Here is a 20,869-nt window from a genome sequence, read left to right as displayed (position 1 = left end):
AAGCACGACAAGGAGAAAGAGGAGATGGCATCCATGGAGAGCACCTATGCAGGATGGGATGGTCGCTCCGAAGCACCGTTCATAGGCGGCACGAGTGGTGACCTGCTCATGTTGTGTGTATTCATGCGCGAGCTTGAGGGCTTTGTAGGCTGAAAGCTCCACGATCTCTCAGTCTCTTCACCAAAAGAAGAATTTTCTCGTCCGCTCTAGGAATTTCGATTGGCACTCATCGGCGACGTGCGAAACGTTGCATTGCACGAGCGCTTCTTCGCGGCATTGAAACATTTACAGCTTGCGGCAGAGGCATCCGCATGATCGAGACCGCACAGCCGGATCTCGGCACTTTTGCAAGTCTCAACCCTGATTACAGCATCGCGACTGTTTACGACGACAGCCGCGACAGTCCGGTCTCGTTGGATACCGCCCAGGTGAACATGATGACCCGGGCGACTTATTCAAGGTAACACTTAGCCACAGAACGATTGGTAAATAGCCTTGGAGCTAGAGGAGATCCATTCGCCTCCACCAACACCAGCTGTACATGGATACGTCAAACCCAGCCGATGTCGTCATACGCGCCTTCGACATCGCGTTCCCCTCACGTTGCATAAATCCGATTCGATCAAAGCGACCACGCCCGCCACCGTGTTGAGGCTGTACAATTCGTTGCATGTATCCGATCCGACCAAGGAAACACGATCACGATGTGTAATGTATTGCATAATGTATACATCGCTCGAACCAACATTATGCAATGCCCGGGCGCTTCGGAGCGATTACAAATGCGACTTCAGGGTCTGACAGTTACGAAGCAGACGTGAATCCAATCGAAAGCTTGGTCGACAAGAACTCTGATAGATACATAAGAAGTGACGGGCAAGCTTGAAGATTCCATAATTTAAGATCCTTGTACAACATCATCACATCACCGACTGTCGCCTGTCAATTCACCATGCCTCAGACCATGAAAGAAGCCATCATTCACGCCGGACCCAAGGTCGAGATCCGCGATGTTCCCATTCCGGAGCCCGGTCCGCGCCAGGTCGTGATCAAAGTTGTCTACAGCGGCAGCAACCCAAAGGACTGGTAAGGATATAAGCTTCAATACCGCAACCGCACCTGATCATGCCCCAATCTAGCCGCCACAAGGAATCTCACATGCTTACCATTCGCCTCTAGGAAAATTCCGGAATTGGCCGAAAGGTACAAGGGCAGCGAATCCGACGATCCGATGGTGAAGTTCATCGCGAGTCAGCCATCACTGAACCAGGGCGATGATATTGCCGGCATCGTGCACTCCGTCGGCGCAGATGTCACGGAATTCAAGCCTGGCGACCGCGTGGCGGCGTTTCACGAGATGATGACACCCGGCGGTAGCTATGCGGAATACGCGCTTGCATGGGACCACACGACCTTCTTCCTTCCAAAGGATACGAGCTTTGAGGGTGAGTACCGTTCATCATGTTCCCTATTGCCGCCAATCTGAAACGGCTGAGGCGCGAAGCCCGCCGATGCACTTCCGGATGCCGGACACGCCCTGAGCAAGATTCCTCACTAACTTTTTCAGGGGGCGCTACCATTCCACTCGCCGCCATGACCGCCGCAATCGGTTTGTTCGCCAGCGATCGACTCGCCCTGCCGACGCCGATTAACCCGGCCACCGAGCCCATCCCGCTAGTCGTCTACGGCGGCGCTTCCGCAGTCGGCGCCTTTGCGATCCAACTCGCCCAGCGTAGCAACATTCACCCGATCATCGCCGTCGCTGGTGGTGGCGCGACGCTCGTCGAAAAATACCTCGACCGGTCCAAGGGCGACACCATCGTCGACTACCGCCAAGGCAACGATGCCGTCGTCTCCGGGATCAAAGCCGCTCTGAAAGGAAAGCCCTTGCGTCACGCATACGACGCCGTCTCCGAGGTCGAAAAAGGCAGCGTGGGGAACCTCTCCAAGGTCCTCGACCCACAGGGTTCCAAGGCGACTTTCGTTCTGCCTTTGAGTGAACAGCCCGCTGCTGGCATCACTGCGAGTAACACTAACGTGGGCGATGCGCACAAGGCCCAGAAGGATCTGGCGTTTGTCTTCTTCCGACTCATCACGCGGGGTCTGGAGGAGGGTTGGTTCAAGCCCCATCCTCACGAGGTTATCCCTGGTGGACTCGGTGGTGTTCAGGAGGCACTGACCAAGTTAAAGGAGGGGAAGGCTAGCGCGATCAAGTATGTTTTTGAGATTGCTGATACACAGGGTTTGTGATGAACGATGTGAGAAGCATAAAGGAATTTCCATATTTTATGTATCATGCTGAATAGATATCACGTGGAATCCAGTCGAGCGTATTTGCTAGGCTACGTATGCAGAGCAAACACTCAGCTCGTTTGTTTTCGGTGTCCGACGCACTTCATGATTCATACACGCATCGACGACTGGTGAAATATACTTTGATATCTTGCACGTTCAGGTGATGCGGCACAGTCACAGATGTTTAATCAGCATTAACTACATGCTTTACAAAGCGTTCACTTGCAACGATAGTGGCATCGACCTGCTCTCATCATCTCACCGTAACAACTTGTTGATCCCAAAAGACGGATCTTTCGCGGAACATGCGTGATGGCGACTTTCCCAGCAGCGGTTTCGATTATTACGCGCTAGTAAGTACACTCGCCATGTAACAACAAGCAAAGCAAAGCAAGCGCTGACAAGAGTTCCTCGTGTAGGAGAAATGGGACAGCTCAGATCCATTGGAAGAGAGCAGCGAGCAGAGAGACAAGCACATCGAACTCGGCAAGGATCATGCTGCGCTCGGTCACATGGGTCGTAGGGTAGAGCCTTCGCGATGCTCGAGCACGAATTGCTCAACGCTGCTAATTTCGATATGACAGCCGTACAACCTCAGGTTAACGCCTTGTGGAGAAATCAGAACCCTTCCCCGTAATCTAGCGAAAGTCCCAACAGATCTTCCAACTCCGAATGAGCGAGTCCTGGATTCGATGGAATTCATATGGGTGCGCACCGCATATGGACCTGGCACCAATGCCCGCTTCCACAAATTACTAACTGGCTTCGGCCACTGTCCCGACGTCTTCGGGTACGTACCGGATGATACCGAGCGCTACGATTTCGCCGATAATAAGGCGTTTTTCGCCTTCTTCTCGTCCATCCTCGAATTAGAAGGAGAGGACGATCTCGATGACCACTATCCTGATGATGCTCCCGAAATGCGGAACGATCTGGACTGGACCGATCGTCCGGGAATGCCTGAGGAAGATCGATTTGTGACCCATTAAGGACAGCTGATTGTCGCGGATGACGAGCTATGCGGACGGGCGTTCTCGAACGGATAATGTTTGATGAATTCGGCGATGCCCCCTTCAGAGAGCGCATTCAGTCCTGAGGTCTGACCGAAGTCACTGGGCTGAAGTGGAAGCGATATGTCGGAGAATTCGGGGATGAGATCGCAAAGGGGTGGTTTGGAGGCGATCCTAGACAAGGTGGGCCTTGGGTAGGACCATGGTCTCCTCCCGCAGAGGCCTTCGAGACGGGGCGGCCTGGATCGCTTGATTAAGCCTGGTAAGCCTGAAGGGTCTGTTGACACGCCACAGAATCCTTCGCACGTGGCAGGATCTGATCGAGAAGCTTCATTGGAATAGTACCATTGACCGCCATCTGGAATTCTATTTCTCGTTGGCTTTTCCTCTCCGCAAGAGGATGTATCTCGCAAAAATTCTGTCGACATTCAGGCCTCCCGTGAGCTGCGCCCTGTCCTTCCACTAGCTCGCGATCTGAGGAACATCATTTATTAGACGGGAATGCATATGGATCAGATGATACAGTACACAATAGAACGAAGCGAGAGATAGGAAAACAACGTTTATGGCCGCCTTCAGTGATTCTCATCAAGATGTGTTGAGGACCACTTCCAGTGAAATATTAAAGCCATCATCCAGCACTCGAAATTCCTAGAAAAGGTTTCCCATCAATCCCAACAGAATCAAGTCAACCAGTCTCACATTACTTTTCTATACAAGCATATTACCACTGCTTCATCTCATCTCCCTGCCCCAAGAAAAATCATGCGTTGGACAATCCTCTACCAAACTCTGGCTGCGGCCGCCTTGACCCACGCCTTCACCATTCCACGCGAAATCACCGCCGATGGTGTATACAAAGTGGTCACGCGCGACGACGGAACCGAAGTCCACACCAAAGTCGCGGACATCGACATCGAAAGCACTGTGGCATTGACCTCTGCCGCGGATGAGCACGACATCCTCAAGCGCAGCGTCCGCGGCCAGATCTGGTGCGGCTGCGGCTACACCATGAACCCGGGCAACTGCGACGCCGCAGTGCAGGATCTGAAGAATCAGATGGGTAAGTCTGCAAATCTAACCCCCCTGTGCCCCATCGAAAGCAGCATCAATTCTCCCCGGGGCTCGCTATCTGAAATCTCGTCTGACAAGAAAACAACTCTCCAGGGAAATACATCGGCCCCCACTTATCCTTCTACTCCATCCGCTCCAACGTCGTCGCCTTCGCGTGCAACCAGGGCTCGCAGAATGTGTACGCCGACGCCGGCACCTATGGCACCCAGCTCCAGAAGATCACGAGTGCTTGTGGGAGATATATTGCCGGATCATTGGACCTGGTCGGCGGGAGCAACCCCTTTATCGTGGGCTACATGCGTTACAGCAATGGCCTCGACTTCTGCCGCGATTCGACGATCTCTGGGAACAATCGTTGTTGAGATGAGTCTTGTGTGTGATGTTTGAACATAGGCGGTACGATGTTTCGGCGAGATTATCGGAACGTCCGCTTCGTCCAGGCTGCGGCAAATGGCCACTAGGAATGCACGACCTATCGGTATCGGAGAAACGGTTTACATGTCATATAAATCATATCCAATCTATCATTCCGTCATGATCGACGCATCTATTCCAATCGAAAATGGAATGCACGTGCCCCGGCTCGTAGTCCTCTTGTACATGGGATATATTGGGGCAATCGTTCCTGGTTTCCGCATTTGGCAAATTATCTGGACGGCATGAGCTGGACTCGGATCTTGTCCGCTGTTGAGTAGAGCGTCTGTATAGCTCAACCAAGTTTGTTTAGAGGCGCAGTGAACTCTTGTTCGCGAGTTGCTAGTTGCTCTGGAAAGTTTTGCTAAATGTCCATCGGGAGAGTCAATGGATCTCGTTCTTGATCGTTTGAAACTTCTTGGCCGTTGTGTTGGCATGTCAGATCGACGATAGCACGCCGAAAATGTGGCGCAGATCCATTAGTTTCGTTGGGCCTAATCCTCAAAATCTCTCGCCCAGCCGTATGGTCTTTGGGCTTCACGGTCCCTGGGATCAGTCCAGTTTTTCATAGCTCGCTCGATCATTTCAAGCGCCCCAGTCGACTTCAGTCTTGATGCGTCCCAAAAGATATAGCCCCAGGGCTGCAGCGCGTCGGGAACTTCCCGGCCAAACAAGCTGCTGTATACCTCGCCCCAGAGGGTTGTCCAGCCCAGCGGCGGTGTATCTGACCTTTCGTCCCCCTGGAATGGCATCGGTGTTTGGTTGTCCATTTTCTCGCCGCGTTCGGTTCCGTCCGTGTACCGCGTTTCTTGATAATGTTCGCCGGCAAAATCGAGATCGCCTCCCAAATGGCAGGTATTCAGCATCATGTTTTCCTGTACGAGAGAGACGAGATCCTCATGGTCTGTAATGACGAAAATCGTCGTGTGTAAGAATTCTATCCCCTTTAAAACGAGACTGCCGACGTATTCTTCTGTGAAAGCTGGCAAGGCGTCAGTAGTGTCCGATTCGAGAATATTCATTCCTGTGACGCTTACGACTATTATCTATGTCGAAGGATCCCGTTGGCGTAGGCGCCCGAGGTTGATCATCGAATCTAGGATTGTCAGGATGTATGTCCGATTTGACGCTTTCGATGAGATTCACGTATATCCCCTTTGTGAAATTATAGAACGAAAAGAGCTCTTCGGTCTCCCACGGCTCGAAAGTGTCCAGGAATGCTTGCGTATCCTCCGGCCCTGTGAGATTTTCGATCCATTTATCTGTATGCAAGGCCACGCAATAGAGTTCGAGCCGATAGATAGATCGCGTAATTCGCGCTCTTTCCGAACCTGAAAGCCTCGAGTCTGGCTCTGATATCACGTCGGGATGTGCTGCCTCCTGGGCTACCTTCTCCAGCAGCGTACAAGCAAACTTGTTGGCGAGTGGCTTCACTATGGTGAAGTAGAAGCGCGCCATTTCCACAGCTGTTTTTAAGTCGATTGGCCCCTCACGCGTCAACTCTTGTCGGGCTTTTGCCCCTGAGTATGACTGGAGGAATCCGGCGACATCTTGTTTGAACTCCGAGTTACGGCTTCGAAATAGTCGAATTATGAATTCCTCAGGCGCAGTGTATTCAACGCTCTGTGAGAGGATACGCTCGCGGTCCTCTCTGTATTGTGCATGATAGATTGGCGAGGCATGTACAAGAGCTGATAGTGACTCAAGGTCCAAGAAAAGGAGCATGTAACGGCGGAGCTCGGCCGGTAGTGCGTCGAGCTGCAGGGCAATATTGACATGCTTCTGCGACTGGTCGGTTATTTGGTGGAACTCTTCATTGTCTACTGGTGCGAGGCTTGCCGCTGCCATAGTAGCGATCATATCATCGTGTTGCGACATCGAAGCAGCGCCGTCGTTGAAGCTTGTCGTGTGAGTGTTCCTGTGGACTAAGTGGAGTGCGGGCTGGTCTCTTTCAAATTCCCAAATTGCGGGTGTGTCGTAGCTCTATGTTTTATTATGATGTGCTCTCAACACGACAATGCGATTGAATTTCCCTTGCAAGAAATGGTACGTGGACACGCCCATGCGGGGCTGTTCTAAATTAAGCGCCATCAATGCGCTTCAAATAGTATGCTATGTATAGTTGGCGTCAATCGCATGCAATCTCAATTGCCACGTACCTGATACATGGCCGCTGCGATATCTCGCCGTCTCGGGGTAGTGGCAGAGGCAATCATACAATCATGTGGTGAAGAGACGTTTCATCTGAAGCCTGGCGATATACGACCGTGATGCTCGTGAGCCGTGGACAATTTTGCCGAAGTACGGGAGTCTGTGTTCAAATCAGTGGAGGCAGCTGGCGGCGACTTTAATGGTCCATGCGCGTTTCATGTTCAAACCCTTATCCCCGCCCGTCTCGTGCGATAACCGCAAGCCAACCGTCAATCTTCATGAGCATCACACACATGCCCAGGCGGCATTCTGTGGCCCCGAAGCAATCCATTGTGGAGCAATGGATTGCAGATGATCAAGATCCCGTGTCGTCGAATCTATCTTCCCGCGGCTGAACGTCCGGCGTTTCAAGTGATCCTCCTTGAGAAGCATCTGTTCAAAAAATGCAGAGCCACCAGTCCAAGCGCAAGGGCCGCGGCTACGATACGAAATTCTATTGGTAGAACGGGACGTATGGATGCATTGACAGTATCTCTCGCACATAGCGGCATTGGCAGAGGCGCGCGCCACGGGGATTCAACATTTCCATTCGTCGTGCGCTTTTCGTTTCAGACCAGGTCTTGAACGGGATCAAGATTGACGACCGACTTTGCCTTGACGAGTTTCAAGGACTGGCGCGCCTCGGAACTATACCAGAAATGACTCCAAGCGGTTACAGCGAGAGACTGGCTGGTCGAAATCATCCTGACTACTATTTTGATTATGTTCGGGGCAAGATCCTTGCGGTGCTGAAACAGAGTTGTGCTTGACGCATTGCTTATACATAAAAGCCCATTTCATGTTGTTTTGTTTTCTGCGGTTCTTATCACCATCTTCGGAGGCTCTCTCTGACATTATTATTGTTTTTGAATCCATCTCGACCGCAGGCACGATCACAATCCATCGTGAGTTCCATTGCAGAAAGCAAAGCACTGCGACCCTCGCCGATTCGAACATGAGGGAAGCTCGCGCATTATTTCCATCCTCCGGCCCAGGCATACATCCATCGTAATTCAAGCAATGCCTAGAAAGATAAACGTGGAAGCTAGACAGGCTGTGAATGAGCTGCAGAATCCAAGCATTCTCGACCAGGTCAGCAGAATCATCGCGAATGTCGACGATGCGGACCGTGTGATTGCATCTCTAGAAGCTTGGCAAGCCTCTCTTAATCCTAAAACATACGAGAAGATTGAACCCTGGAACCAAGAGATGATGGCAGCACATGCGGTGTACCACGCACAGGAGACAGCGATTCGCCCGGTACGGGATAGATTCGAACACATGAAGCGAAGGATCGCCAAGGAACAAACCACGGAAGAGCTTGTGGAGCTCACTCGTCTCGCCATCGAGTGGGGTCAGGTGGTGTTGAGGTATGTGTTCCTCTACAATTTCAGATTGACAAGGCAAGCATAGCTCTCACGGCTGACCACATGCGGCACCACTAGAGCAGCCGATGGCCGCCTCCAATTCTGGCGGAGGTACCAACGCGCGTACAACCTCGAAGGCATCAAGGGCCACATAATCGTAGTGCAGAACCACTTAAGTGCGGCTGAGAAAGCCGTCGAAAGCGCCTGCAAAAGTTACCAATGTGAGTCAAGCATAATTCCTCCCGCGAATGTATTCATAGGATCCATGAACCTGTGCTGACAGAGTCATGTTCCAGCAATATACGTAAAGGAAGGTTTGAGACTTGGAGTCATAGGCCCGAGCGTCTTCAGATGAATCTTCTCGAGGGCCTTGTAATGGCTCGAGACCCGAAGAAAATGCCAAGCGAGGAGAATGCCGTGGGCTTGTTGGAATGGCAAGTCCTGCGTCCTTGTTCGTATGACTGGGATTTCCATACTATCTGTGTTTGGTGGGATTTCGTCAGGTCTGGAGTTTGGAGCACTGTTGAGGGATTGGCCGGTTTAAGGATTCGGATTGTACGAAATAGAGATGTATAGTGGAAGCTGTTTTTATACATCGTCCCGTGTAAAGTATTTGGCTTGAAGCCTTTGCATCCAACTGCAAATCTTTGATGTAGCATTGTACATGTGGTAACTATTCTGTGTCCTGGTTGCCGTACAATTCGTCCGTGATGGGGGATTGTTACAGCCAGGGGTGACCGCCGCAGGCTGTAGTTGGGGGAAAAGGATCAAGCTGAACAATTGACGAACCACAAGCCACATGACAACCAAATCTAGCTATGATTCCTCCGCTGATCCGTACCACGTATCATGGCCAGGTAGTTTCATGGATACCTTGATACATCCGACCTGCGCACTGGGGCTGCATGCGGCGTCTTGGTGCAAATCAACGTAATTATTCCGACAACTTTGCTACTCGTCCGGACTGCATGCGCATCTCAATGTCTCGGCCTGCACGAAGCGTGCGGGAGCATCGACCGTCAGGGATCTTCCCGAAAACTTCAATCGATGGCTTGAGGGACGTGTAATCTCTCTGAATGCTATGTATTCCACTGTTTCCTTTGGCGAACATTCACATTGTGTCACTCGGATCCTTCGATCATACGCCAGCTACCTTCGATCATGAGCGCTCCACCGATGCGCTTCGCGACTTGCAGCAACCGCTGGTCAAGACCTTTAGCCGCCACGATGGAAAGTCCAACAGACATGCCATTTGTGCCAGCAAAGGCCGGTACTCGAATCACTGGGGTGTGTAGTCCCCTGCAGATCTTGAATCAGCAATAGTCGTGAGTAGTTGTGCATCGCTTACATAGCGTCCGAAGAGAATTTGAGACAAACGTCGCCCATATCATATAGTCCCTTTAGTGAATCGTCTGCGGAGCTTGGCGTGATGATTGCGTCGTATAATATCGCGAACGTATTGAAGATCGGACGTAGCGCCTCATACTTGTCTCAATACGTGATCCGTACCTTGGATATACATCAACCTTGGAGTGTCTAGCATCATCTCCTACCGTTTACGATGGTACAGAGAACATATTGATATGTGCACATGCCTGGCCCGAATGGTCTTTGATCTGGACGCGATTTAGCAATACCTGCACATACTCCTCAACAGCAAACGAATCATTATGGTGCAATTCGAGGACCTGGGTGGCATTCAGAGACCACAGTGCATTTGGGGTTGGCATCGTAGAAACAGGCACTGAAGGGAAGCGCAGTACCATGACTCGACGCAACAAGTGCGATAGAAGTGAAAGTTGTGAGTAATCCGTGCGGAGTGTCAGCCTGGCCAGCCTGGCTGCTACGACATTACTGAAGATATCACAGGATAAGCTGTGATATGCTGTAATATGCTGTGAGGCTTTGGAGCCAGAACTGTGCCTTGTAGCAGATGTCATGGCCTGCCAGCGTCGTGGCTGCGACTCCGTTGGATAGGGGCAATGCGAAGTCTGGGGCGTGCAGGAATCAGTCAAACTGATTGGGACAATTCGATGACTCAACAAAAAAGACAATTCACCCTTCCCGGGCGAACTGTGATACGGACTGCGGTATAAGCAGCACTTTGATGGCGAAGCGTACATCAGATCAGTCATCGAAGTACCTGTCCGATTTACCTTACCCGATGCCTATGTCGCCTGTCATTGTAAATTGTACGTGCCCCGATTCAGATATAATTCTCATCAGAATTGCGCGCGCACGTCTTTCGACATTCAACTTCGTGTCTGATAGCATGAAATCGGGCATCATCACACGGATTCCAGGCTGTACTGAGAGATCTCTGGGTACTTGATGCTGCCCTGCGCTCCCGGCTCCGTTTAGTGAAAGCTATCCGGCCGCTCTATAATCGCTCCAAATTGAATCCCAGCTGCTTCACCACCACCGCAAGGACAGCGTCACAACCAGTATTTCTTACCAATAATGGGGTCTCTAACCAACCTAGGAACGACATGGAAATTGAGGAGGAGACGCTCCCACGATACGACCCTGATAAATTCTTGCCAGTGCGCGTCGGTGACATCCTCCACGAAACATATCGCGTGACTGCGAAACTCGGTTTCGGCACATCGTCCACGGTTTGGTTATGCAGCAATGTCAAGTAAGCTACAACATGACCAGGTATGCTTGCTGCCAATGATACGAAGCAAGTACCAACATGATCGTGCCAGGACAGCCGCGTACTACACACTAAAAGTGTGTATCGTTGATGAGAAAAATTCCAAAGAAATCCTCGTGTCCAAGCACGTTCAATCAATCCAGGCCGAACATCCAGGCCGGGAAAGATTGCGGATAGTGGTAGATGACTTCGAGATTGCAGGTCCTACTGGCCAGCACCAATGTCTACTCTTCGCTCCGCAGGGCATGGCATACACGGACTTTCTTCGCCGTTTCCCTGACAAAAGTATCAACAAGATTCTTCTGCAGCAGACTCTACTCTTGACTCTGCTTGGGTTGGATTTCCTTCACCAAGCCGGGATTGTGCACACCGGTATAGTTCGGCGCAGTAAGGCTACTTCGCTTCCGCTAATGTATGCTTCAGACCTGTCACCGAACAATCTCTTGCTAGGAGCTAATGACCATACTGTGTTTCGGAACATGGAAAAGGAACACCACGAGAACCTCAAGCGTAGGCTGAAGTCGGGCGAGCGCATCATTTACCGGTCGCAAGCCATGCCGATCACCAGTGGTGCCCCGGTCATCTCTGATTTTGGCGCTGCCTATATTGGACTCCCAGACCAGAAGTTCGAGGGTGACATAATGCCCAATTTCTATAGAGCCCCTGAGGTCATCTTGGGGATGCCGTGGGATTCCAAAGTAGATATATGGTCTATTGGTGTCATGGTAAGTATATTCCTCCTTGTATTCTACTGTATCCAATCTCATTGTGAATCTTGCAGATCTGGGACTTATTCGAAGGCGGGCGTCTCTTCTACGCAACACAGTGAGGCAATCTCAGCGATGTACAGCATCTTGCTGAGATGGTGTCGCTGATGGGCCCGCCACCTGCTGCGTTTTTGAAGCGCAGCGAGAAATGCAGCCAATTCTGGGATTCCGAAGGTGAGATTTTGCAATCGACCTCATGCGTCGTTTTTGAAAGCTTATGGGCAATACAGGCAATTGGATTTGTGACACAGAAATTCCTCAGCAGTCCTTCGAAACCCGTGAAAAACGACTCGCTGGCGAAGATAAGGTTCTGCTATTGGCCTTGGTTCGGAAGATTTTGCGCTGGATGCCAGAAGAACGGCCATCAGCTGAAGACCTTTTTGAGGACCCATTCTTGACGCAGTATCAACATGAGAACACTGCTGGTGTCTAGGCACCTTCAAGTCAAGCGAGTAGTAAAATATGGAGGGTTTCCATTCTTCTAACGCACACACGATGGCTGCACCAAGCAAGCCATCTCGGGCCAGGATGCGGCGCAATCTGATTGCCTCTGACGCAGAAACAAGTTCCGTGTATCATCCATGTCTATGTTGGGAAGCTACTCGGCACGTCGCGACGATCCATGTCACCGTATTACCAAACTGAATCGAGTGCAAGCACGGCCTTGCCCCTTTCGAGGTTTTCTCTGCCTCTCGGGCATCGGTCTACCAAGACGGCCTGCTCTATGGCACAACCCGTCCCCTCAAAACAGTATGTCTTGCTGAGGCGTCTCCGAGATTTCTTCTTCAAGCCATCGAATCAAAAACATTCACCAAGGTCTTTCCGATAGTTTGCGTTGCTCCGCTCAGCGAAGAAGTTGGTGGCAGCTTTGAAGCTATACATTGGGTCTACGGGGTGGCTCGTTCTGACATTCATTGCGAAAACTAGCTCATGGATCGTTTCATCATCGAAGATGAGGTCGACAAGCAAGCTTTCCCCATAGTATTCGTTGACATTATCGACGATTACTACAGCGGAACTTCAGAAGTGTCTGCTGATGAAGACATTAATCTTGAATCACCATTCATTGGGAAATCTCCAGAAGAATGCTACGAACTGCTTCTCGAGCTCCACGATGATACCGAGTCTGACATTGAACCTTCTTTATCTGTCATCATGGACGAACGATCAACACAAGATGACACCGGACTGCTCGTCCCAGGGTGGAGGGGCAAAGACGGAAACCTTGTACGAGGAGACTCTCCGCGCGTCTTTCCAGGCTTCAGGCCTTGCACTGGTGTTGTGCGGAGCTGGCCACAGCATTATGGCAGCGGATGCGGAAAGGGCTAAGCTTGAAAAAGACGGTGTCTACCGCGGTTAGCAATGTGTTCGTGTACGAAAACATCGCTTCGTCATGCTTACCTGACCAGGATGAGCCTAATCTTGCATCACCGATGTACCGCCCCGATCATTAACCAGGGCAACAAGAGATGAAATCTTTCAACTACATATCGAGATACGCTGGATGATTCGATTGCTAATTGATATGTTAAACGGAGCTGTTACAGAAAGGTCTATCAGGCTTGTTCGCTGAGAATCCGCTCTTGTTTGAAGACTTGGCCATATCGGCTCCTGCGACGCATGCGGGGGCCAAAGCGCACGAAAAGGATCGGGGCCCCGAGGAATAATGTAGCGAGGCCTGCAAGGATCGTTGTCGCACTGTTGTTGTCCAAGTTGCGGTACATCTGTTGGGCGATCAGAGGTGCCACAGACGCAACAATTGCACGTACGCTAGCCAACCCGCTTAACGCCGAGCTCGCATGAACAGTGTAGGCATCCGTCAGATAACCCTGGAGCGTGTAGGAGATCTCTGTGGCAGCAAACCCCATCAAGAAAAGACCGATCATGCTGACAATCCAATGCGTGTACACATGGGGCGGAATCGTCCAGGCGAATATCCAAAGGCCGATCGCTAGTGCGGGCGATCCCATCAAGAATCCGTTGAGTTTCAGCTCGGGAGTCGCCGTATCCCCTTCTGCTGCATATCGCTTGACATCGACCCACCGGGGCACAGCGCTGAACACGACCCCGATGGCCATCGCGAGGAAAGCGAGGGATGATTGAGGGTAGGTGAAGTCGAAGCCGGGCGCGGTGTATACAATGGCCACAGATTCCGTGAACATGTAAATGAGGCCCATGGAATAGGAGCAGAGGATCGTGGAGGTGAACACGAGAGGCTCGCCAAAAAGCAGTCGACAGGGCCGGCCAACGATGGCCCTCCAGCTGTGATCATTATTTTCAGGGTGAACTTGCTGAAAATTTTGTTCCATGTCTATACGCTGGAGCGAGGAGTCGTTGTCTGCCAGCTCCTCCGATGCTGATCCTGATGCCGCTGTCGAAGACCGTGTTTCTGGCATGATGCAGAATAGAGGCACCATCACACCCGCAAGGATAGCAGGGAGGAAATAGATCCATCGCCAGCCAAGCGACTGGCCTACCCACGCGCCATACACCGGGCCCAATACTTGACTCACGATGGTGAAGCAATTCCAGAGCCAGACGAGCCAGATACGCTCACGCTCATTGTACAGATCTGCGATCGAGCCAGCGACAACGACGGACGGAACAGCCGATGCAAACCCACTGACGATGCGGCCGACGAAGACTCCGCCCAGTGATGATGTGACGCCACTGATCACGTACATCAAGCTGAGAAGACCGCATGATGAGGTATAGTATAACCGCCGGCCATATGCTTCAGAAAATGGCGGAATGACCAGGCATCCGATCGCTTGACCCAGGGGATACGCGAATGCGAAGCAGACAAGCAGGACGTTGCTGCTATACTCGGTGAATAAACCTTCAAGTTGAGCGTAATGAGCTGCTGCCGGACCAGTGGTAGCAATGACCGTTGTGAAGAACTCAAAGAATAACACCGACGATGCAATGGCCGCCTTCTTTCTCGCAGGCCAATCTCCAATGGCGTGGCTGTTTCCGCCGAAGGAAATCATACTCAGACTTTTCATGTTTGCAATGGAACCAACGTGCACGGCAGATTCTTTCCTGTATGACCCCCCATTGCACCATATACCACTGTCAGTTCAGAAAATGCGACGTCAGACCGAGGCTCGGAATGATATTGGGATTTGCGTCTGCACAATGCGGTTCCAATGATGAAGCCTGCTGAAAATCCTCACCTATCGCGGCCAATGGAAATTTTCAATTGATGAGAGCCCTGGAGTTCGTCTGATTCCCACCCAGACATTGATGGGCTACGGGCGTGCCCGCGCGGCCGGGCTCGCGCTACAGCCCTCCTTCATAATAGGATCGGCGCCAACGGCGCTACAGTCAGTGTTAGAGAGTGAGAATCTGCGCGATTTTCGAGCACAAATTTTTGACGGCATGTAGAAAGCAGTATAATGCCGGTAGATCTCAGTGGTTTAACAAGCCCTTGAGTTTTTGTGATGTAATAAGTACCAATTGCGAATATTTCTTGACTAGACCAGTACGCTTATATGTAAGCTTATTTTCAGGTATTTGCTGAATTAGGCTAGGCATCCCCCAGATATTCCCCAGGTCTCTTCACGGCGCCATTCAAATGCGCACCGAATGAGCGATTTGATCATGACGCCGTTCATCACGTGTGACGTATCCTCTTCATTGGAATCGTGGAAATTGCGTGATCACCGAGGTATGCAGCAGACATTCTCCTGGAGGATCGTCAAACGAGGAGAAAGTGAGCAGGCATAACGTGGTATAACTAGCAAATTCGCCAACAAGGATGGGACCCGCAACGAAGCGTTGTCCCTCATTTCCTTCAAGGTTTCCCCTCTCGAAAAGACTGTTCAATCTTGCTGATATCCAATTTGATTCTCCTCTCGTGACGACGATTCCAGCCCAGTGAAAGAATCTTGAGACGGACAACACACCTCCAGGCCGGCAGAAGCACAGGACAAGCATGACTCGCTCTCGACGTTCAGACATTCCACAGATCTTTAGCTCCTTCCCTCAACTCGATTTGAGCCTCCTCTTACAACACGCACCCCCGATCGAGCGCCTCGCGAAGTTGGAGAAGGCTTGTCACTCGGGACTCGACGATACCCGCCTGTTCGTCTACCGGGAAGACTTGGCATCTACGTTCAACCCCGGGGGTAACAAGCTTCGGAAATTGGAGTACGCCCTGCCTTTGGCATTTCGGAAGGGCGGGCGACCGACCTCCATCGTGGCAGTGGGTGGTCTACAATCCAATTGCTGCCGGCAGACCGCACAGGTCGCTGCCAGCTTGGGCATTCGATGCTATCTTGTCCTTGATGAGCTCGATTACGATGATCATTCAGACGCCCGTCACTTTGGTAATCTCCAGCTGATGAGGCTATTGGGGGCCGAGATCATCTTTGCCTCTTCGGAGCACGACGCAGACCGACAGAAAAGCCTCGGGAGTTCCTTCTCCAACAGTGCGGACAAGCTCGTCAAAGACCTGAGGCGCCAGGGCGAAAGAGTACTGTTCATCCCCACAGGAGCAAGTGATATGCCAGGAAGTGGTCTTGGTTATGCCCGCTTTGTATTTGATCTGCTCCAGCAGGAGGAGCAAATGCATCTACCAGGCAGTGGGCGCTTTGACTTTCTGGCGATTGCCTGCGCAAGCGGCTCCACATTGGCGGGGATCATAGCCGGCTTTAGACTTGCTCGAGAAGTAGGCTGGATCGACGAGGAGCCTCGGATCGTCGGCGTGGAGACATTCTGTGACCCGGTTGAAGAGCAACGAAGACATGTTCTGTCAATCGCACGAGACACAGCAGGCATGTTAGGTCTCGGCGAGGACGCCATCGGTCTGGAGGACGTCGTCATTGACGGACGTTGGACGGGCGGGAAATATGGCCACTGCGACCACGCCACCCAAACTACGATTCAACTCGTTGCCCAAAGCGAGGGATTGATCTTGGATCCGGTGTACAACGGGAAGTCCATGACAGCAGTACTCGAAGGGGTGCGCGAGGGAGAACTATACGGCAATGTTCTCTTGATCAATACCGGAGGCCAGTCCGTGATGAGTGCATATCCAGGAGTTGAACGATGTCGAAAAGATAGTCGAGCCTAAAAATTTATTGCAGTTATATTCTTGTTTTACGTATGCGCTGTGCCACGGTGAATCGAACACGCATTCTCTTTCATCGTGTGGGTGAGGACACTGCTCGAATGAGAGCAAGCCGATGTCACGAGACCTATCCTGTCTTCCATGTAGTAGTACGGAGACAAGGTGATAATCTCCCTGGCTTCACAAAAGCGCCCTCTCGCGTGTTGTCCCGAACCCTAAGGGTTCGATTGTATGTCAATGGGAGCAAGACAACATCATCCCCAAAATTTCACAAGTACACTGAATCATCGTAATAGACAAGGACATGGATACGTCATCCGATTGGGCAGCATCAGCTCTATTCTCGCCGTCCAAAGCACGCGTGCAACAAGCCCAAGCAAAAGATTGGGCAGCGGTAGATGCATGGCTCGCCAAACGATATGGTGCCAAACGACCACCAGCATTCGAAAAGAACGAAGATACCCTCCAAGCTCTCCTGACCCTCGCAAGCCTAAACGATAGCGCCGACGAACAACGCGCGCAACTCGACCGCATCGAGAAAACAACCCTCTCCTCCCTCTCCAAGAAACCCACTGGCCTAGCCCAAGATATCCTCCAAACCATCCTCGCCCAACTCAGCAACGATGAAAGCCTCGAGACCTATGCCGAGCTAATCGTCGCGTTGGAAAGCAGATCCACCGACGCCCTCGAAATCGGCAAGGACATCATCGCACTCACAAACGAGGACTTCGATGCGAAACAGCAACTTATCCGAGCCAATGCCCAACTCGCCGCACTCCGCGGCGAACGCTCCCATCTCGCTAAGACCCTCGAGCAGCTCCGCGGCGAAGCCTTCCAGACTCCCTCCGATATGATTGATAATACGAATTCCTGGAATGCATCCGCGAAGAAATTGAAGGCGAAAATCGGGGAGTATGATGAGCGATTGGCGGCGAGTGGGAGTCGGACTAATGCGAATTCGAGAACGGGGAGCAACGGGTTGGAAATGGTGCAGAGTTTGACGGCGGAGAATGAGCGGCAGAAGGCAAACCTTGAGAAATTGGAGGCGCAGCTGGAGGCACTACAGGAGCTCCCACCTGATGTTAAGGCGGCGAGAGGGATCGTTGAGAGGGCGAGGGAGGAGCTGAGGGGGTTGACGGAGAGGAGGGATCACAGATTTGAAGAATTGGCGAAGGCTTGAAGGGCTGGGGTGGGGATGAAGATGGGTGCTTCACTCTATTTTCTGGGTCGCTGTAGACGAGCCTCGCGCCAGACATGCACGCTGGAATTTTCCATGTGGCTCCGACCCAAGCCCCACAAAGCTCGACGGCAAACACCTATGATCTGAGCAGCCAGGATGGATATGAACTCACGACAGCGGTATAAGGTTATAATCGGTACCATCTTAACCAAGGCCGGAAATTCGCTCGTGGCAACTCAGTCATAATCAGAAATATGGTCTCGGACGACGAGGCTCGATACGGTCTTTACTGACGAGTACAACTACAAAAAGCGCGACAGGACCTATTGAGCTACCTGGAGCTGGATGGATGTCGCATTGGTCCAAATCTCGTGAAGGCTCGTATTGTGCTCAGAGCTTGTAGCTCGTAATGCCGAATGGGAGTACTGTCTTCGAACACAGCACCGTCGGTGCATGACCCACACGGGTGTCGCCCCGATGTTGTGAGGAGCAATTGGTACAATCTACGCGGATCTCTGAAAAGGAATGCCATTATGTTATTTCTACACATAATTACTATTTTCGTCTTCCACAAATACGGTGGAAATCGATGTTCAATCATGACGTTCCTTTCTACACTAGTATGACAATCCTCTATCATGATGATTTGAGGCATCGGTAAAGCACACCTCTCGGGATAGTCAAGAACTTAGCGTAGGCTATAGATGTGACATTGAAGATGTTCTGCATATCGGCGGTCGGAACGGAAGTCCGAATCACGATGATCGCACAGATAGAGTGATGAGCATGGATGACGCACGTGTACCTGAATCGCAGCACTTTTTTCCCCAGAGAAATTCGTCGCGTCATTCGTTCACGTCCCCAATTGCTACATTCAGACTGCGACATTGGCTCGCACTCTCTTTCACGATCCTTTCACTCAAGACAATAATATTTCTCAGATCTTTTCGCTGCCACGACTCTGACACCTGAATTTTGTCCAGAAATGTGCTGACAGTCACTTGAATTAAACTTCGCATTTCGCGCCCTTCGTTCGTTTCATACGTATCGCTCGTTATCGACCGCAACCATGGCCATCTCATCTTCCTCCACTTTCACGCCTACGGCACTTCGAAGATGGGGCTGTCAAGACAAGCCGCTTCCAAATGTTGAGCAGATCAAGGAACTCCACATCTACGACTTTGACAATACACGTGAGTGGATATCTTGTCGTTCCAGGTGATCCTCACGGTCTGATCATCACCACTGCAGTATTCAATTCACCATTGCCCAACAAGCAATTATGGCACAACAACGCCCTCGGCTCACTGCAGGCACCAAGTTTCATGACTGTCGGCGGATGGTGGCACAACCCACGGATATTGGCTGCGGTTGGAGAGGGCGAGGAGATTGAAGAGCCAAGAGCATGGAAGGGTTGTTGGAATGAGCACATCGTAGAGCTGGTACGGCTGTCCATGCAGGATGAGTCGACGCTCACAGTTCTCCTCACTGGACGATCCGAGCACGGATTCTTGGATCTTCTCGCAAGAATCACCAAGTCGCACGGTCTAGAATTCGACATGCTCTGTCTCAAACCCAGATCGGGCCCGGACGGAGAGGCGTTCGACGATACTATGGAGTACAAGCAGGCGCTGCTCAAGCAGATCGTTTTCACATATACCAAAGCTACAGAGCTACGGATATACGAAGACCGTCCGAAGCATGTACAGGCGTTTCAAAATTTCTTCGATGACCTGAATAGAATCTTGGGGGATAAGACCACCCCGGAGTCTGCACTACGCCCGCCGTTTACTGCCGCTGTCGTCCATGTAAACGAAGAAGACTGCCACATTTCGCCAGAAATCGAAGTTGCTGAGGTCCAACGCATGATCAACGCGAACAACACCGCCGTCCGAGATGGCACTGCACCCTCAGGTACCGTTCCTCACAAAATCACCCGGTCCATTCTCTATACTGGCTACCTCATCCGACCGACCGACTCCGCGCGCCTCCTTTCTCTCCTCACGCTTCCAAAGGACTGTGATCCAAACGACATCAGAAACCTCGCGAACAACATCCTCATCGCACCTCGACCGGCGGCGCCCCACATTCTCAAAAGAGTCGGCGGTATTGGCGCACAGCAGCGCTGGCGCGTGACAGGTTATGCACACATGTCGAACAGGGTATGGGCCGCAAGGGTAGAACCACGGCCACCGAACAGTGTTGTCTACACCGAGAATAGAACGCCATATGTCGTGCTGGCGACACGCAAACAGAGCAAACCCATCGAAGCGAACATGATCCGGAATTGGCAGCCCGTGAGCGCCGAGCAGGCGATTGAATTTGAGACTGTCGTGGGGGAGAAAATTCTATTGAAAATCGAAGAGGAGGAGAATCTCGATCACATCAACAACGACAAATCGAGAGACCATCATACAGGCCAGGCCAATGCGAGAAAAGGTCCCAAGAAAAGATCTTATGAGGAGGACTACCCGGCTCTGGGAACTGGGGCCCCGCCAGCAAACCCTCACAAGGTCCAATCACGGCAACAACATCCGCAAGATGGTAAATCGTGGGGCAATCGTGGCGGTCGAGGAGGTTCAAACAACAACAACTCTCGCGGCGGTCGTCGAGGTGGTGGGCATGATGGTCGAGGCGGAGGGCGCGGTGGAGGCGGGTCTCGGCGTGGTGCCTACCGTAGCCTAGACGACACCGTTGCACACGGAGGTTATGGCTCGGGCGCTGGTGGGATGGGAGGTGGTGTTGGCACTGACGCGATGCAGTATTAGAAGCCCTAGCATCTTCGCTGCGCCGATGTGTTGGGGTTCTGGCGAGGACGCGTTTCATGGTTGGGACGCCTAGT

At 51.8% G+C, this 20,869-nt stretch overlaps 11 protein-coding genes across 11 annotated transcripts; 8 read left to right on the top strand and 3 right to left on the bottom strand.

Annotated features, from left to right (window-relative positions):
* The first annotated feature begins 840 nt into the window (after positions 1-840).
* On the top strand, positions 841-2,608 carry K489DRAFT_377769 (GroES-like protein). Its single transcript, XM_033604237.1, has 3 exons — positions 841-1,086; positions 1,180-1,445; positions 1,568-2,608. Exons 1-3 carry the CDS (start codon positions 953-955, stop codon positions 2,248-2,250), a joined length of 1,083 nt encoding a protein of 360 aa, XP_033462257.1. The 5' UTR covers positions 841-952; the 3' UTR covers positions 2,251-2,608.
* A 1,462-nt stretch (positions 2,609-4,070) lies between these two features.
* K489DRAFT_429513 (uncharacterized protein) lies at positions 4,071-4,918 on the top strand (the record flags this gene model as incomplete). Its single annotated transcript, XM_033608374.1, has 2 exons — positions 4,071-4,368; positions 4,473-4,918. 2 exons carry the CDS (start codon positions 4,071-4,073, stop codon positions 4,739-4,741), a joined length of 567 nt encoding a protein of 188 aa, XP_033462256.1. The 3' UTR covers positions 4,742-4,918.
* Positions 4,919-5,287: 369 nt separating this feature from the next.
* Positions 5,288-6,641, bottom strand: K489DRAFT_407906 (uncharacterized protein; the record flags this gene model as incomplete). Its single annotated transcript, XM_033607414.1, has 2 exons — positions 5,288-5,775; positions 5,831-6,641. 2 exons carry the CDS (start codon positions 6,639-6,641, stop codon positions 5,288-5,290), a joined length of 1,299 nt encoding a protein of 432 aa, XP_033462255.1.
* A 1,145-nt stretch (positions 6,642-7,786) lies between these two features.
* K489DRAFT_151540 (uncharacterized protein) lies at positions 7,787-8,777 on the top strand. Its single transcript, XM_033599228.1, has 3 exons — positions 7,787-8,353; positions 8,429-8,571; positions 8,647-8,777. Exons 1-3 carry the CDS (start codon positions 8,004-8,006, stop codon positions 8,703-8,705), a joined length of 552 nt encoding a protein of 183 aa, XP_033462254.1. The 5' UTR covers positions 7,787-8,003; the 3' UTR covers positions 8,706-8,777.
* A 694-nt stretch (positions 8,778-9,471) lies between these two features.
* K489DRAFT_314669 (uncharacterized protein) lies at positions 9,472-9,841 on the bottom strand (the record flags this gene model as incomplete). The annotated part of the gene is made up of 2 exons (XM_033601031.1): positions 9,472-9,649; positions 9,699-9,841. Coding segments are annotated over 2 exons (321 nt in total), but the record flags the coding sequence as incomplete, so codon positions are not given.
* Positions 9,842-10,839: 998 nt separating this feature from the next.
* Positions 10,840-12,206, top strand: K489DRAFT_387258 (protein kinase; the record flags this gene model as incomplete). The annotated part of the gene is made up of 6 exons (XM_033606309.1): positions 10,840-10,988; positions 11,059-11,378; positions 11,430-11,731; positions 11,788-11,812; positions 11,837-11,947; positions 12,004-12,206. The coding sequence occupies 6 exons, from the start codon at positions 10,840-10,842 to the stop codon at positions 12,204-12,206; spliced, it is 1,110 nt and encodes a 369-aa protein (XP_033462252.1).
* Positions 12,207-12,455: 249 nt separating this feature from the next.
* K489DRAFT_151523 (uncharacterized protein) lies at positions 12,456-13,240 on the top strand. Its single transcript, XM_033599227.1, has 2 exons — positions 12,456-13,139; positions 13,189-13,240. Exon 1 carries the CDS (start codon positions 12,704-12,706, stop codon positions 13,100-13,102), a length of 399 nt encoding a protein of 132 aa, XP_033462251.1. The 5' UTR covers positions 12,456-12,703; the 3' UTR covers positions 13,103-13,139; positions 13,189-13,240.
* Positions 13,241-13,329: 89 nt separating this feature from the next.
* On the bottom strand, positions 13,330-14,763 carry K489DRAFT_315224 (MFS general substrate transporter; the record flags this gene model as incomplete). The annotated part of the gene is made up of 1 exon (XM_033601073.1): positions 13,330-14,763. The coding sequence occupies one exon, from the start codon at positions 14,761-14,763 to the stop codon at positions 13,330-13,332; it is 1,434 nt and encodes a 477-aa protein (XP_033462250.1).
* A 489-nt stretch (positions 14,764-15,252) lies between these two features.
* Positions 15,253-16,962, top strand: K489DRAFT_377763 (tryptophan synthase beta subunit-like PLP-dependent enzyme). Its single transcript, XM_033604236.1, has one exon. It carries the CDS (start codon positions 15,711-15,713, stop codon positions 16,848-16,850), a length of 1,140 nt encoding a protein of 379 aa, XP_033462249.1. The 5' UTR covers positions 15,253-15,710; the 3' UTR covers positions 16,851-16,962.
* Positions 16,963-17,151: 189 nt separating this feature from the next.
* Positions 17,152-18,027, top strand: K489DRAFT_387255 (uncharacterized protein; the record flags this gene model as incomplete). Its single annotated transcript, XM_033606308.1, has 1 exon — positions 17,152-18,027. One exon carries the CDS (start codon positions 17,152-17,154, stop codon positions 18,025-18,027), a length of 876 nt encoding a protein of 291 aa, XP_033462248.1.
* A 1,069-nt stretch (positions 18,028-19,096) lies between these two features.
* K489DRAFT_314427 (uncharacterized protein) lies at positions 19,097-20,795 on the top strand (the record flags this gene model as incomplete). Its single annotated transcript, XM_033601008.1, has 3 exons — positions 19,097-19,220; positions 19,279-20,466; positions 20,569-20,795. The coding sequence occupies 3 exons, from the start codon at positions 19,097-19,099 to the stop codon at positions 20,793-20,795; spliced, it is 1,539 nt and encodes a 512-aa protein (XP_033462247.1).
* Between the last annotated feature and the right edge of the window lie 74 nt (positions 20,796-20,869).

This window comes from Dissoconium aciculare, assembly GCF_010015565.1.
Source record: "Dissoconium aciculare CBS 342.82 unplaced genomic scaffold K489scaffold_3, whole genome shotgun sequence".
NCBI classification, from domain to species: Eukaryota; Fungi; Ascomycota; class Dothideomycetes; order Mycosphaerellales; family Dissoconiaceae; genus Dissoconium; species Dissoconium aciculare.
Note: the sequence above shows the minus strand (reverse complement) of the source record. Positions and strands in the feature narration are given on the sequence as shown.